Source organism: Sceloporus undulatus, chromosome 4 (assembly GCF_019175285.1).
Source record: "Sceloporus undulatus isolate JIND9_A2432 ecotype Alabama chromosome 4, SceUnd_v1.1, whole genome shotgun sequence".
NCBI lineage: Eukaryota > Metazoa > Chordata > Lepidosauria > Squamata > Phrynosomatidae > Sceloporus > Sceloporus undulatus.
Window position 1 is genome coordinate 217,052,229 of NC_056525.1, and position 18,021 is coordinate 217,070,249.

The 18,021-nt window shown below is 38.2% G+C and overlaps 1 protein-coding gene across 3 annotated transcripts in view; it reads right to left on the bottom strand.

Annotated features, from left to right (window-relative positions):
• The window catches only part of RUNX1T1 (RUNX1 partner transcriptional co-repressor 1), a 178,757-nt gene that overhangs the window by 40,398 nt on the left and 120,338 nt on the right, over nucleotides 1-18,021 (bottom strand). For all 3 annotated transcript variants that reach the window (XM_042462741.1, XM_042462740.1, XM_042462742.1), the window contains 4 exons: nucleotides 16,266-16,447; nucleotides 8,164-8,414; nucleotides 6,960-7,045; nucleotides 5,970-6,165 (listed from right to left, as the gene is read on the bottom strand). In XM_042462741.1, coding sequence (XP_042318675.1) covers nucleotides 5,970-6,165; nucleotides 6,960-7,045; nucleotides 8,164-8,414; nucleotides 16,266-16,447 — 715 coding nt within the window. The remainder of the gene's footprint in view (nucleotides 1-5,969; nucleotides 6,166-6,959; nucleotides 7,046-8,163; nucleotides 8,415-16,265; nucleotides 16,448-18,021) is intronic.

Genomic DNA, 18,021 nt, shown 5'->3' on the forward strand with positions numbered 1-18,021 from the left:
GTCTCCTTCCCTGGAGGTCTTTAAGCAAAGGCTGGATGTCCATCTATGGGGGATGCTTTGATCTGGATTTCCTGCATGGCAGGGGGTTGGACTGGATGGCCCTTGTGGTCTCTTCCAACTTTATGATTCTATGATTCTATGATTCTATGACTTCCTCCAGATTGACATAGAACTATTAATAAGCATTACATTTATTTATTTAAGGGATTTGTATCCCACCTTTCTCCCAAAATGGGATTTTTTTGCCCAGTGATGTGTATTTTTGAAGAAAACATTGCCTCTCTCCTGTTGTCCGGGACCTCACCTATTTCTCAGAAATTCTGAGATATTATAGAATCTGGGATGTAAAGTTTGACTAGATAGCCTTCAACACAACAGGACTGAAATGAATCATGATTATGTTGTTTCAATGCATGTACACGGACTGATGTTTGCTCCATCATACCCAGAGAGTACACTTTGGTCATAAAAACTTATCTTTTAAAAGTTACAACTGGAAAAATGTCAAGCATTAAAGGAAAGGAGTAGAGGATGATGTTTTATCTTCTGTAACTCATAAGATTCACTACTTTGCAAATGGCAACACTATAATCATAGTTATAGAGAATGGAATAAACTTGGTTATAGCCAACCATACCATCAGACCAACTGTTGCAGATATCATTCCAGAGCTATGTATAGAACTGGAGAATAAAAAAGACAGAGATGAAAACAAAAGGATAGAAGATGGATCTTAGCATACTTTTTCTGTATTGGCAAGGATACACATCTCCTCAAGAAATTAAAGAGATTACCCATTTCACAAGATTATAACAAATGAAGATGACAGCAATAAAAAAGAGAGCGTCTATTAAACTAGGCAAAGAACAGAGCATTTCTAATCATATTGCAGCTAGAAAATCTATTTCGAAAAGAAGGAAAATATTCATCTCTTCAAATACTTGGCCTACTGTCAAAGTGATGTAAAGTTTTTCATGTATACGCTGCAGGAGTTTAATCAACCATGAGATCAGGAACAGTTGATAAATCAAAGAGAACCTGTCAACCCGGATGTGAAGTTCAGCAAGTACAAGAAGCTGGATGGAATGCTGCGGATCATCAAGAGAATCTGATTCAACTGAAATAAGCAGAGCTGCAAGCATGGAAAAATAAAAGACATATTGACAGCTGAAACAAGACAGAGGAAATATAACCCATGTCCATTTCTAACATTCACCCTGATCTCTCTGAGGTTCATGTCAACAAATACAAACACACAGCTTAGGAAACTAGCCTTTGTCCTTACTAGCATAATTATAATCAAGAAATGATTAAATTGGGCTATGATTGAAGTATTAATTATACTCTTTGAGAGAGACTAGGAAATGGGATATAATGTAGGACTAGAAGCTGTTGATTATACAGTTGACCTTTCTTATCCACTGATTTTTTATACACGGATTTAAGCATCCATGGCTTGAAAATATTAAAAAAAAAGGATAAATTCCCCTTCCCATTTTATATAAGGGACACCATCTTGTTATGCCATTGTATTTAATGGGACTTGAGCATCCACAGATTTTGTTATTCACAGGGGTTCCTGGAACCAAACCCCAGCAGATAAGAGCCCACTGTATTATCACTCAGTCTGAATAAGCTTGGGGTTATTTTTTTTATCAGGGCCTGCCACTAGCATGCTACACTGAATGTTTTCAGTCTGACTCTTTGAGCCACTTGGGCTACTTTCCAGGGTAAATACGAATTCAGGGTGAATGTCAGTAGTGTGCAGGTGGATCTCTCATTTACATAAAATCTAGTAATGTCTTGGCCACACAGATTGGGGAAAAGAACAGCCTTTAAAAAAACAAAACCTTTCCCTCAGGCATCAACATGTGCAGTTATGTAGGTCAGTGTGCATGTGTGCACACAAGGTATTTGCGCAAGGTGTATGTGCAAATTCAAATACTTTTCAAATTCTTCATTTGAAATGTATTTATTTGTATTTTAAACACTACCTTATCTCCAAACCCCTCTGCATTATCTCTATTTTATACAGTGCAACTGTACAATATAAGTAAGCCCCAGTAGGTTCAGTGGGACTTTACCCAGGTGAATGTTCACAAGATTCCAATATTGATGGGACTGGAAAGCAAGGAAGTCCCAAGGACATCAGAGGAAATTACTTGTTCTTGGATTGAGAAGGTACCCCTAGTCCAATTCTATTCTTTCTTGCCAACATCTACTCCTATTTGTCCTTAGTGGGCAACATGTGCCCCGGCCCCTTCCACCCAAAGACTATGTGATTTTGTGTAAATGTACAGGTTCAAGGGCAGAAAATAAACAAAAACAAACAACAACAAAACCCACAACTTCATGTGGCAAAGATTATGTGATGGTTGACAGAAAAATATTGAAATAGAAACATAATTGCTTTTATCCCACGTTTGAGCCCTGAGGGCCGGAAGAACTCAGGACTTGACATGGGGGGGGGGGGGAGTCAACGAATGCAGGCATAGAAATGGGGCACAAATGTATTTCTAGACTCCAGACTGAGTTTTGGAAACTTCAGAAAGATATATAGGAACTGACACGAGGTGAACTGAAAGCTACACTGCAGCATTTTGGGACCATTCTCTTCCACTTCCAACTCATCAACAGTGATGATGTGAGATAATTGGCCACCAGTGACTAAAAACAACATGTGGATTGGGTTCTTCCATTGCACTGGATGTCAAACTGTAACAAAATGGTACTTTTGTAAAGCAACTTGCCAAATATGAATGATCCTGGATCGTTCAAGGGTGTCTTCCATAAGTATTTAATCCAAACTGGCACTTGGTTATAGATCCAAAACAAACTTTCCTCCTTTCACTGGGATACACTATTCATGTAAGGATTCCCTGTGCTAATGAACCTAAATTGAAATGGACTGATTTCCTACCATGATAGTTCACGTAAAAGGTTATGGACTGGGGTAAGGATTTTATTTCTATGCATGGTTGTGAAAGTAGAACAACGAAGAAAGCTGATAGGAAGAAAATTAACATGTTTGAAATTTGGTGGTGGAGGAGAGTTCTGAGGATATCATGGATTGCCAAAAAGATAAATGAATGAATACTAAAGGAAATCAGGACTGACCTTTCACTAGAAGTCAAAATGACTAAACTCAGGCTATCATATTTTGGACACAGCATGACATGACATAACCCAATGAAAAAGACAATAATGCTCAGCAAAGTGGAAGACAATAGAGAAAAGGAATACCCCTTTACAGCAGTACTGACTCGTAATAAATTCCTTATCTATCTATCTTATCTAAGAAGCCCATTAAATGAAGAACTAAATAAATAAATCATTTGGTTCCAGGCTGAGTATACAATACCTGCTATCTAGAAGGAACAAGACCATAGCAGAAAAACATCCATTTTGCACTGGTAACAACCTGATCTCTCCAGGAAGGGGTAGGAAAAACTCTTCTGTGAAAGGCCTGGCAAACCACTAGCAATCAATGCAGACAATACAGGCAAGAACTTGGAAAAAAGACTTTCTGGGTTAACCCCCTGCCATTCAGATCCCCACAGCTAACATGAACATTGGACATAGATTCTAGGAGATTTCTGGAATTGTCATTGGAAAAAAAAAAACTTTTTAAAGCTCTGGCATGACTGACCATACATGCAGCTTCCTACATTATTCCTTTCTGATTTTCCATAGAAACCTTTTGGGGTAACTAAACTTATTGTGTCTACAGCAGCATATGGTGTATGAAGAGGAATTCCTTGTTAAGAGGATGAAAATCAAATACTGTTCATAATGTTAAACACCCTCCAACAAAAGTGCCTGAATAAAGTGATAGATTATTTACATGATTGCCCATCACTTTCTATCAAGTGGGTTGTAAATGTGAAGCATGTCTGAGTGATATTTTTATATATGTGGATTACTCAGGATTGAAGCAATTTTATTCTCCTATCTGCCATGCAAATATTTAAGCACTTATTTTATTTTACACAACAATAGACTAAACCAATTGTAACTGTCTGACATATCTTAGGCTAAGCATATATGCTGATGTGAGTAGTGTATAGAAATTTCTGGCGTGCCATAGAAATTATAGAAACGTTTAGTGGATTTTCTTGTTATACCTGAAATTAGTGCATGGACAATAATTATATTATTCAATAAGTGCTGCAAAGGACATTTTGGGGGAAGACTTTAAAATGCAAATCTAGGTAGTATTGTCTACCTCAGTAGTGGTTCTCCAAGATCTACAGCAGAGATGTCTTCCATCCTTTATATCTGAGTTAGTTTTAATGGAAAATATCAGGCACTGAACATACAACTTTTGCATGCACCTTCCTAGTTGTTCATCTCAGAGTAGTTATTTTATTATGAAGGTCATCAAACAGACATGGTAAGAGCACACAAGAATCAGCCATTTGCTTTGAACAAGTAGCCGGAACCAAATCTTTAGTACAAGTGAAAAAAAAATAAATCTATATCTACACATAGGATCATAGAATCATGGAGTCGGAAGAGACGGGCCATCCAGTCCAACCCCTGCCATGCAGGAAATCCAAATCAAAGCATTCCCGACAGATGGCCATCTAGCCTCTAGAATCATAGAGTTGGAAGAGACCGCAAGGGCCATCTAGTCCAACCCCCCTGCCATGCAGGAAATCCAAATCAAATCATCCCCGACAGATGGCCATCTAGCCTCTGTTTAAAGACCTCCAAGGAAGGAGACTCCACTACACTCCGAGGGAGTGTGTTCCATTGTTGTACAGCCCCTTACTGTCAGGAAGTTCTTCCTAATGTTGAGGTGGAATCTCTTTTCCTGTAACTTGCATCCATTGTTCCGGGTCCTAGTCTCTGGAGCAAGTGAAAACAAGTCAGCTCCCCCTTCTCTGCTTAATGACCTCCAAGGAAGGAGACTCCACTACACTCCGAGGGAGTGTGTTCCACAGAACAGTTAAATTCAATGTGGAGGCTGCACTAATACTATGTATGCAATATTTTCCTTCCTTCTTTCTCTCTTGATCTTCTGTGTTAGAGACATTACAATAAACTAGAAAATGGACAGATTATGGCTACATTTAAAAGTGATCTACAGAATGTATAACCATACAAAATCATAAAAAGGGAGAAAGACACAAAGACATAACAGATGGCATGCTCCCCTCCTCCACCCAAAGCTACTGGAGATGACAAGCTGGTAATTTTTACAGGGTGGATTAGCTCATTAAAAATGACAAAGGGGGATCTGTGACATTTGCAACACAGAGAACAAAAAAGCAATATTTATAAATTGTGATGGCTTCAATTAAATTTTAGATCCCCCCCCTCAAATAAATAGATAAATACCATGGTCATGATCCATCAACTCCTTTTGAGACAGAGGAGTGCCAACTATAAGTAATGTATCTGTTAGCCTAAGGGCCACCAGAAATTGCTGTCCCTCTCGCCTATCTGTGTACCATAAGTACACAGACGTTTCTACTGACATTTATATGAAAAATCAAGGATAAATATTGGAGTTGTTCTTGGGGCAAATAAAACAAACGGGCACTCCCTCTTTCAGAATAACTACACATTTTATATGATACTGGGATTTCAGCAGATGGCACTTATTTTGATAGAGAGTTTAATATTCTGTAAATGCAAGGCTATGTGTGGAACTGACATACAAGGTGGTCATTTTAGTTCACACAACTATTGGTTGACAAATTTCTCCTCCTTAAATAGAGGATTGATTTTCCTGATTCAACTGAATGTCTGGAGAGGGAAGTTGTGTTCCATTCTATTTCCTTCCCTCTTTTATTGGCTGTTTTACATAAAGAGAGACAATGTCACAGTTGGAGAAAATTGGAACAATAAAAAAAGGATTGGGAGAAAAAGGAGGATGTGAAGCAAATTCTAAGGCATACAGCATTATAAAAAAGACCTACAGATTCTGTTTTGTGTTTTCAGTTTTAGAGCAGGTACAATACCTAATGGGATCGGATCTGGATTCACTGGGCTCTGCTGCCTAGAATGATTGCTACCATTGCCTTTTTTTAAATCCTCTGCATCACTGTACCGCCGTATCCAGTAATTAAGTTCCTCCCGGTCAGCTTCCTGACATCGCCGTAGCACAGTGAGTGATCGCCTTGTTTTTTCCACCATGTCCATGATGCAGTTCAAGAGCTAGTGGTCAGAAAAGAGAAAGCAAGGGGTAAGAATTCTATCTGTTCACTATGTTTACATCCTGTCTGTTATCCAAGAAGTTCTAGGCATCATATAAGAAACTTGCCCATCCCCTCTCTGTACAATTTAACATGAACTATAATCCTCTGAATATAGGTAGGCTGAGAAACTGTTTGTGGCCAAAGAGATTTGAACCTAGGTTTCCTTGGGATTAGCCAGACACTGTAATATTTTGCTAGTTTTTAATGCTTTAGTCATTTTTTCCCTTCTTAACCACCATTACCACAACCACCACCTCTCTCTTCAACTTCTCTAACCTGTTTTGAAGAAACCATTAGATCTAAATGAATGTGACCTTTTGGACTGGCTCTCTCCAATGTACAATTGGTTGGGAGGATATAAATGCTATATTTCCAATATATACTATACAAGGGTCATAGCAACCCAGTTCATGGTCATACCAATGAGAAGGTGTTGGGTCAGATGGAAGTTGCGCATTCTGTGGCTCTTTCCCCTCTTAGAACTGCTTCACTTTTTGTGGCTGATATTGCTATAGGGAGCAAAATCAACACAAGCTTCTTCTAGTTACAGAATCATAGAGTTGGAAGAGACCACAAGGACCATCCAGTCCAACCCTCCTGCCAACTTTATATGAATGAGAATGGAAGTCTTCATAACTGTATAATCTTTATATTTTTTCATGCTGTGCACAGTGATTTGAATAATTTAAATAACAAACATTTTAGAAATTTTATTAGTGTAAAAACTGTCATACTGTCATACTCATTTCTTACATGGTCAAGGTGTTTCCATTCTTCTGCCCATTCTCTGTCTGTTAGCCTATGATCAATCATTTCTTCTTGACGTGTACCATGTAACCCTACCAAAAATGAGCATAAATAAATAAAAATAAAATATCAGTAGCATGCAGACATTATCTAAAACATATTCTCTATATGTCCATCAATCATAGAAACCTAGAGTTTTGCCTAGTGAAATTCCAGGTTATTTCCTGTTGAGAAAAAGTTTTCTGGTGATCCCAAAACCCATGAAATTGTCACAAGCCCACCAGAGGACATTGGGGAAAATTCATCTAGGAGTGCTAAATGGTCTAGCAGATTATCAAAAATAATGTCTCTGCATGTTAATGGATCATGCAAGATGTTCCTACCTAGCATATTTTAGCTTTATTAAAATGTAGCTTAAAAACAAACAAACACCAATGGTTTGTTGTGAATTCTTCGGGCTACGTGGGCATGTTCTAGAAGAATTTATTTCTGACGTTTCACCAGCATCTGCGGCTGGTAGCTTCAGAGAAAACAAGCACAAAACTTGATACTACATAAGAATAAAACAAATGTTTTATTTGTGATTTTCCTATCTTAAAATATTATCAAACATCTGAATGACTTACAATTTTAGTTCAATGCAGAGAACAAAGAATAACAGGCCTAAATTGGAACACTGACTGTGAAGATTTTCACACAACATCATTATATAATTCCTTTATCATCCCAAAATGTAGTGGAATCGTCTTAACAGAGAGACGATTGCAAAAGATTTTCACATGAAGCTGTTAGTGTTCTTAAAATGTTGATATATCAGAATTCAGCAGTTCAACTGTATTGAAATCATTTTGTAATTATTTATTGCTGAATTCTGATATATCAACGTTTTAAGAACATTAACAGTCTCATGTGAAAATCTTTTGGAATCGTCTATCTGTTAAGATGATTCCACTACACTTTGGGACGATAAAGGAACGATATAATGATGCGGTGTGACAATCTTCTGTATCTCATTTTTGCAGACAAGGAGCAAAGGTAATTTATAGGTGGGATTCAGTCCTTTGTCAAACTTCAAACAAGCATCAACAGAAGTAATCAAGAAAGGACTGCATTATTTACATTTCTCTGCACTAGTATTCATTCAGTAAGTGAAGTATGATGGTCATTTAGAGAAGATCCATGGTTAAGACTCTGGAAGGTATCTGCTTACCCATAGGTCTGTTTCTCTCCCTGAGGTCCCTGTGGTTGGGGTGTCTGTATGAGTCCCTGTAGTGGTGGGCAATGGCCATATCATCCAAACGGTAATGCTGAGGTGGTGGCGGAGTGGGGTGAGGCAGACCATTGGGCTGGTAAGACAAGCCATTATTTGGACTGTACCGCTGGCCTGGGCTAATAGTGCACGGCCGCTTGCTTGGATGCTCTGAGTGCAAAGGCTCTCTGTCAAAGCCATTTTCTTTGGTTCTAAAAAATCAATGGAAAAAGACAACCGGTTAAGAGAATTCTTTTTCTGAAAGGAAATCAGTGTACAGTTTTCACAGTACACATAATAATCAAAACATTGGTTAACTGCATAAATTCACTGACTAAGGACATTAAAAAACTGACCAACAACACATTTGTTCCATTTTGTATCCATCTTTGGCTTAAAAACAGCAATACCAATATGGAGAAACTGATAGACATCCTCTAAGAGAATCATTCCCCCCTTCTGCTCCCTAGTGTATGTTCCTATCCCCGCTTTACTCAGCACATGGTCTACAATTGCTACAGATATTTAATTTCCCTGTGATTTTGCTCTCCTGGCAATATTTTCATGGCAAGAGATGAGCCCCAAGCTTTCTCAAAACCTTTATGAACGGTATTAATTTGTGCCCCATGTTTTCTCCAAAGGTGGGACTCAAGGTGTCTTGCAAGATAAAAAGAAATTCCAGTAAAAGGGCATTTAGAGTAAAAACATAGAACAAATTGTGTCTACCGATAAAATTAAAATCATTTAAAAGATCCCCATCAAGAAATAAAGGATAATAGGATAACAGCACACTAAGATAAATTCTTTTCTTGTAAAACAGTTAGTTTGCAAAGGCCAGATAGAATGAAAAACTCTCTGCCAACTGATGAAAGAGTAGCAAGTAAGGAGACAATCTAGTCTCTTCAGGCTCAGAGTGGAAGAAAAGACTGGATAAACTCAATCCATAGTCCCAATCTCTGCTGCTTTGGCTGTGTACATGTTTGGTTGTAAGCGCAGAGACTTAACAAGCTTTTGCCTCCTATCTCTAGTTTGGAGCACCTATCAGTTGCTGAATGAACAGATTGGGTTCCCCACCTGCAAGACTGTACATACCCATCTGGCATACTGACATAAGATATCCAGTGACCCCACTGCCAGAGAACAGGGGTTTTACCACATCCTCTACCACAACACTAAGCTTAGTGTTGGAGAGATTTTTTCCCTCATGTTGTGATGAGTTTCAGAGACACAGTAGTATGTCTGAGACAAGACATTCTATCCATATATTGACCCTTTTCATGAATAATACAATAATAATTTTAAATGTAAATCTGATATTTGTGAGCATCCATCCATCTATCTACAATATCCAACAACCAGAGCCTTTTTAAGTGTTGTTTTGATTTGCATTTAAAGGAATTCACAGATGCGTTTTGGAAGCCCCATATTCAAAGGTTATTCTTAAGTGTCTATGTTTGTACAGTAGTGTTGGTAGAAGAACCCATGCTGTTGAAATGTGTGCAACTTGTCCTGCATGAGTCTGGATAGACAGAAAAAGGAAAGACCATGGGGTTGAAAGGCAACCGTGTCATAAAATGTTTACACAACTGTATTTTTAAGATGGTCATGCTGCTTCTTGAAATTGGATCCTTTCAAACAAAGCAACTGCTGCCAACCTACTGCAGAAATACATTGCTATACTGCTTTGAGAATCGTCTTTACTTTTCCTCTTATTGTATTAAGTTGCTATTACCCAGGGAGTGGTGGACAATTCTTTCTTTGATCAATCTGTCAACACTAAAGGAAATGACAAAAAGCGTCTCTTGGAAAGCAGAGACCCCTTTTTGTCTTTCTTGAGGGAATATACCAAGCAGTTAAAACTATATATTTTATTAACCCAACATAGACAGGTGTAGCCAGATTACAATTGTCTGAAAAATTCTGCATTCCTGAAAAAATACACTGCATAATCGTGTGCTAACAAGGTTTGGTCCTCAAAATGGATCCTTTCATTTTACATACTTGGTGTATGTGTGTGGTGTGTGTGTGGCCCTTCTCAACAATGTGTCATACAGAATTCTTCTAAAGAAAGCTTATAATTAATAGAGATTATGTGAATTGCTGGAATTTTCCACACCTAAGCTAAAATTTTCATATATTCATATTTATATACTTGAATAAAAGTTATGAGAACAATAAAGGTGTATATTTTACAATTAAATTGATTGTGACCACCACTGGACCTGTGCTTTGCACTGTAAACAATGTTTTTAGTACTTAAGAGACTTGGCTCTCTACAGTTCTTATTACTATGTGAAATGTTTTGGTTGCATTTTGATTGTTTAATGTTTGGTTGTATTTAGTCAGTAATGATGAGCACTATTGCTGTAAACACAGCTTCCCAGGATGAGAAAACTCCGTGCTGCGTGTGGGGGGCATGCATCAATAATATGCCTACAGCAAAGATGTAGGACTAAAAACAAAGGTGCACAGAAGCCTTCCCTGTACAACAATATTCAACTTTTTTTCTATATTACTAGCTTAAAAAGTAGCAAAATAAATAAATAAACGAACAAATATAAATAATTTGGTGCCACTGTGAACTGGTAAGAGATTCCGGAAAGATAAAGGGAAGTAATGCTTCATATAATGCACAATTATTATATGGCATTTCTTGTCACAAGATATAGTAATGGAACATAGCTTAAATGGCTTTAAAGTGGTGAATTAGATAAATTAATAGTTAATACACCTATCAATGGCAAGCAGTCATGAGGGCTATACCAGAGGTTCACAGGCAGCATAATAGTGAACCCAATTAACTCTGAGAAAGAACTATCTATCCTGCTTATGAGCTTTCCTGGGCATGTGTTTGGTCACTATGAAAAACAGGTTGCTATATAGATTGTTTGTTCTTATGGTAATGATAACTTTGTCTGCCAAGGCAGAAGTACCTGAGAAAGAATGCTATGACCTGTTCAATAGCAGTACAGTCGGCCCTTCTTATATATGGATTTTTTATACACGGATTCAAGCAAACACAGTTTAAAAATGTTCAACAAAAGTATAAATTTCAAATAGCAAACCTCGATTTTCCATTTTTTATAAGGGAGACAATTTTGCTATGTCATTATATTTAATGGGACTTGAGCATACACGGATTTCGTTATATACGGGGGATCTTGGAACCAAACCCCAGCGTATAACAAGGGTCCACTGTACAAAAGCAAACACATGATCAATCCAACAAAGACCTCTCATAATAAACAAACTAGTTCTAGTTTGGCTAAAATTGAAACTCATCTGAAGTCTTTAATAATCTGATTTATACTATTGTTGTTAGGGCTGTGGCATCCTTGATTGAGTATATCCATCTGGTATGCGGTCTACCTTTTTTGCTTCTACCCTCAACCCTCCTAAATGTGTGTGTCTATGTGTGTGTGCTCTCAAATAATCTGATACAAAATCAATGACCACACATGGATAAAAGTATACTGTTATCTGAAAAGCATGTATGGACTACAACCAAATAAAGGAAATGGTCTCATATATATCATTCTTAGACAGTTAATGCACTTAAAAAAAAGTCCTACAAAAGGAAATAATATTTTTTTAAAAAGTCATTAAAATGTGAAGTGAGTGTTTGTCCCTGACATGCCATGCAAAATTAGCAAAAAATGTGTTGCCTCCTCAGGTGTCATTCCCTTCTCTCTTTCAGTGACTGATGGCTCCCAGTGTTATTACAGAAACAGATTGATCTTTTTAATGAGCTAGTTTAATAGACTCCAAAATCTCACCGTGGCTGCTCATCCGTGTCAGACCATATGCACCAAGAAAACATTCAGTGAAACACAGAGCTCTCCTGTCAGGCTGCTCCATGAAACTTTGTGTACACTAGTAGTGGGTGTACTGATAAACAACAAGAGGTAGAAAAATGAATATACAACCAAGAAGCTGAAGATGCATTAAGAAAAAGAACAAGACTGGAAGGGGATATGTCTTTCAGGATCTTCTCAAACTCTTAAATTATGAGTGGGTTATGCTCAAGATGCAAACAAGGGCTATTGCCCCTCTCTTCAGCCTTCATTGAGTAGGCTGCTCTGAATATGACTAATGCCAAGAAAGTGTGACAAATGGATAATTAGTTATCAGTTTTGTTTTACTAATTTCTATGCTGCCTGTTCATCCAAAAATGGGACTACAAGGGAGCTTACATCCAATAAAAACTGTAGTGCCTAAATACAATTCTAACAACTTTAGCTATTCAAATTAATCAAAACTGCAAAACGTCAGCCAATAAAAACACAATAAGCACCATTAAGGCTATTGCTCCAAATGTCCTTAAACTGGTTTCACAAAATCACCAACTAGACAACAGAACAAAGCTGTCTTCAAGCAAGGTAACTAGTAAAAGAGCATTGTTCCTATTAAATACCAACTTCTCTTCCAGCTACAAAGGCACACATAGCATGCATCCCTATACAAATATGTTAGTATTTGTGAAGGTCCAAACATACTATGTTTGAAATATCATGGACCCTGAATGAATAGGATATGTAACATTGCCCACAACAAACAATATGGGTGTTTTTGTTTTTAAAAAAACTTTAACAAGATGATACGAAGTTCTCACAGTTAGCTGCTACATTTTGATGTATTAACTCTGGTCTCAATAGTGGTCAAACAACATTTGCAGTTTTTGAAGCACTAGAAAACCCGGGCAAATCTGATCAACTAGAGACAATAGGAGAATTAAATGAAGCATGTTTCATTCTAGCAATTATGACTACATCACACTGCTTCTAAGTCTATAATATGTACACAGCCTTATACCATCTCCTCAACTAGTGGAAAGTCTTAAACAAAGGAATGGACCTAACAGTTACCTTCTGCTAGTGAAAATCCTTGTTTGTTCACGAAAGTGCTATTTTTAACCCTAGGGAGAATTACTACATGAGAAATGTGGCTCAAAATCAGAGCGATACTGTATGAGCAAACCTTTGTAGAAAGCTTTTTGCAAGTTCTTTCCAAAACTGTTTAAGGCTCAATGGAGTTTATTATAAGCTACACCCCGGCTCATTTTATTCATGATCTTTTTTATTCATGATGTATTCATCAATAACACAACATTGCAATGCTATACTGCAAGTCTTTCCCAAGCACTTCTGTAAGAGTTAACAGATAGTGGTAACACATTTTCTCTCCCCATTCACAGGTCTTTGCTTCCAAGACCATAGAGAACCGTTCCAATGCTGATAGCCATGGCAGACAAACAACACAAACAACAGTCCAATGCCTGACATTCCCTTATGGCTTTTTTCACAACATAGTCAACATTCAGCCACCTCAAACCACCAGGCAGCAGGTTTGGTTATCTTTACAGCAAGAAAGCTGGCAATATACTGATGTTTACATTTGGTGCACACTCCAGAAGACTTCATGGGGTTGATACTGCTTATCCTAAAGTTCATAAAAGCCTCTTCCCCACCAACACAAAAGCCCAGAGAATGTCTTCTTATGTGTTAAATGAGATTGTGACATACTGACAATCCCCAATATGGGGAACATAAATTCATTCGCAGCATGTGAAAGCATAAGGACAAAGCAATAAATAAATAAATGTGTGCTGTTTGTCTAATACATGGGGGTGGGGTGGGGAAAGAGAAATATAACATTTTCAGCAAACACACAGAATATGCAAGACTGTGAGAAATGATTTACACTGTGGTGGAAAGGCAGGTGAACTTTTTGACACCATAATTTAGGTTAGGCAAAACATTAAATCTCTTGTCCAATACAATCTGTCCTGTAGGGGTGGCTTGGTGTGGTTGATTGATCTAAATTCTCAAATCTCAACATAGTATTAAATGTTTATACTTCCTACAGGATTATCTTCTGACTGGAAGTCAGTGGTATAAATGTCATTGCTTCTTGGGCCATGGCACAACCTAATTGATTCTGGATCCAGCTGAGTGAAAAGGTTCCCTGCTTCTTTTAAGTACTTCAGTCTCTGCTTGTACTGATATCCTGTAAACATCCCATCTCAACTATTGAAGATAGTGGCTGTGGGATGTCTAATATTTAACTCAACCACCTATATTGAATGCTGTTTAAAAGATAAGTATTAGCAGTTAGATATATTCATAATTACTATGTCAATGGAATAAAAGCTGTTTTCCTTCTAGCTATTTTTTCATGCTTTTGCTACATGTCTCTAACATATCTGGACTTTATTTCCCTCTTTTTTTGTTTTCTGCTTGTTCAAAAAGAGGCAAAACACATGAAACACCATCATAGGACACTGCTTTTAAAATCTCAAAGAAGAGTAAACTGTGATTACCAAAATTTAGCAGGAAGCTAGTGACAAACTAATGGTTGCAGCAATAAGCAAAATTAGAAGCAAAAGGGAAAGCAGTATGGCATATTGAATGGGCTAGCTTTTCTCCTGTTCATCAGAATGCTATTAGATCTCCTAATAGCCACATGATTACAAAGAAGCTTTAATTATAGAGCTGCAGAATTCAATGGTAAAAGCACCCATTACCTATCTATAGGATCAGGATTTCAACAAAGTTGCATTCTAGCTTGAATACTGTATGCATTCCCAACCAGTGAATATATATTCAGAGGAGAAGAGCACATTATCTGCCACCTTTTTACCTTGAACAAGTAATAAAAACATGAGGATAGGAGCACATTAGAAATAAAAATAAATGTTAGTTGCTTTAATCTGCATGCAACAAGCTAAGCATAAATAACAATGCTATGAATAGATCTCTACTACAGTGCGCCCTTGCTTTACATGGGGGATCCGTTCCAGACTCCCCCACGTAAAGCAAATTCCGCACATGCTCAAGTCCCATTTAAATGAATGGGGCCTGTGCACGTGGTGGCGTGGTGGAGTGCACACACCATGGGCACACCCCCATTACTTCCTATGGGATGTGCCACCCCTTCCTCCCTGTGCAGCTTTCAGTGTATGCTGAAAGCTGCGTAAAGCATGCCCTCATATGACGGAGGCGCACTGTATATTCCTAATTAGTGAGAGCTAAATTGTGCCTTTGGTCTTATTATACAAAAAAAGCAGTTTCTATTTATTACTAATCATGGAACATTCCACTGTGCCCATGCCTTAATTTTTTAAACTGGATTTCCATCTTGCCCTCTTTCAATATTATCATTAAAATATTATCTATAAAACTACACTATGGTCTCAGTCCTGTTGTTAATCCTGGCTAGAGTACACCCATTCAATCAATGGAATTTACCTACATATTGACTCAGTATTCAAGAACTAATTTGAACAGGTTTATGCTAGTTGGGATGAACCAACAGGATGGCAGCCCAGATTTTCAACAAAATCATTTTGTTGCAACTTTGTGCAATAGACTCTGCCATCGCAATACAACGGGATGTGATCCATTCCATTTGCAGTAGAAATAAATGCAGAAAAGTGGATGAGGTTATACTGAAGATACTTCAGGACGACTAGGACACATAATACAATTTTGTTCTGGTAAGGGCAAGTGATACAGTTACATTGCCCACCCTAACAGTTACACTGCCCACCACTATTTTTGAGCCAAATGTAAAGGCAACAGTACTGCATAGCAGGAGTTTAGAATTTAGATGATAACATCAGCTGCCTTCCTCCCACCTCCTCCTCTGCCGGCCTCCTCCACATGGGCTTGATATCCACACATGCTGAAATCTATGGATGGCAAGTCCACAGATATGGAGGATGGACTATATTTACAGCAAATACAGGTATTGCTGCTCCATTTCTTTTGGGTAATCTTTTGACGTCAGGGCCAAACCTGAAAGTGAGTGGGGCTAAAACAACATGCATACACCACTGACATATGCATCTATCTGCTTACCCATAAGACCCCCATATTTACACATACATCCACCCATCCTTAGATTCCTTTCCCTGTAATGCAATTATGCTTGAAATAAAGGGCTCTCATTTCAGGCTAACAGGAGGCTTTAAAAAAGTTGTACTGAGTTGATTTGGTGTAGGGGTAAGAGAGACAAAGTGAAAGTCACAAAGCTTATCATAAGGAACTTTCCGAGAAGTCTACCTGTCTGGAGTTCGCCTCTTCCCGTTTTCGTTCACATCGAGAAGCAGCTCTGAGGAGTCAACAGGTGAGGTGGTGCTGGCATCCAGAAGCAGCTGCTCATGCTGAGCGAGGTACTGGGCAGGGTTCTGCTTGGCCAGCCTTGCACAGTGCAGGAGCTCCCGCTGGAGCAGGGGCAGATTGGCCTGAAGGACAGAGGAGCAGCATCAGAATATACATCCCTGTTACAAAGTAGCCCTACTAGCATCACATGCATAAAAATGCCCCAAAGTCTGCCCTCTCTCCACAATCTGTTCAGTGATATTATGTCTCTGTGTTTACTATTTTAATAATTAGTCAAATTTTGCCCTGCTTCTGAACATCAGTATCAATATCTTTACCTGCAACCTCATAATAACACCATGACTATACTATTGCTTAGAAGAGTTAAAAGGATTTGTTTGAGAATACTGCAAATCTTTAGCATAGGCCCCTGTTATCTAGAAAGGGCAGTGCAAAACAACACCACTTGAAATTAGGCTCTCTTAGCTCTGATGTGCTTTGCAACAATGAATAACAAAAAAAATTTCCTCTGTGACCATCTGGCACTTCTCCAGCTGCTATGTATTGCCCCTGGCATAAATAGGTTAAAACACTGGAACAGGAGGGGAGATTTGAAATCCTGCAGTTCTCTCAGGGGATAGAGAGGTCTCTCCCTTTGAGAGAGCAGGATGAAGAAGGAGAGTGAGAAAAGAATATACACACAGTTCCTTTAAAGCAATAAAATTTTCCCCCTTATTTTAAAAGTTACAAAGGGACTCTGTCAGTACAGCATACACACAGTGGCATACAGTCAGAACTCCTTTGCAATATATAGCTGTAGACAGCCACTAAATACTAACATGTTATTTTTTATTTGTGACACATTTACATCCAGAAGACATGCACATGTCCTTTCCTGCACCTTAGAGACTCTAGGTAGAATCAGATGACTCTTTTCTTTCTTTTGCCAGTAGCCACTTCTATGGTCATAGTGTCAACTGAGTTGTCTGTGATGGGACTCCAGCAATGAAACACTTTTCCGCAATTTTCTAGAAGGGTAGTTGCATCTGAATCCATGTGTTGGATCTTTAGACTATCTAGTTCCACTGTCTTCTACTGTGTAGCAAGTCCAAAAGTTACCATAAGATGTTGTAAAATGGCAAACTGTTAGGAATGGCATAAGAATTCATACAAGCCTAGGTTGGATTCAAAACTAGTAGTTTCCAAAGACCCTGTTTCAAACTATACTTGATATCTCCCAGGTTCAATCCCTGGCATGTCCAGATAGAGCTGAAGATAAAGTCAGCTCGAAACCCTGGAGAATGGTTGACAGTCAGCATAGAAGATAAAGACCAACAATAAAAGCTCTGCCAACACACAAACTAATGGAGCTGTTTTATTCCATTCATAATTTGCATGGAATCAAAAAACAAAACTCTGCAGGGGTGAAAACACACATACATACGTACACAAGGGGGGGGGGGGAAGGGTAACAGCAGCTAAGAAAGCATGGGTTGTGTTCACATCCTGCCCCCAATTTTGTTTCTGCAAGGGTTTACCCTGCCCCATTATAAAAAACAACTCCATTAGCTTGACTTAAAATCATAGAATCATAGAGTTGGAAGAGACCACAATAGCCATCAGGAAATCTCAATCAAAGCATCCCCGACAAAGCATCCCCAACAGATATTATTATTATTATTATTATTATTATTATTATTATTATTATTATTATTAT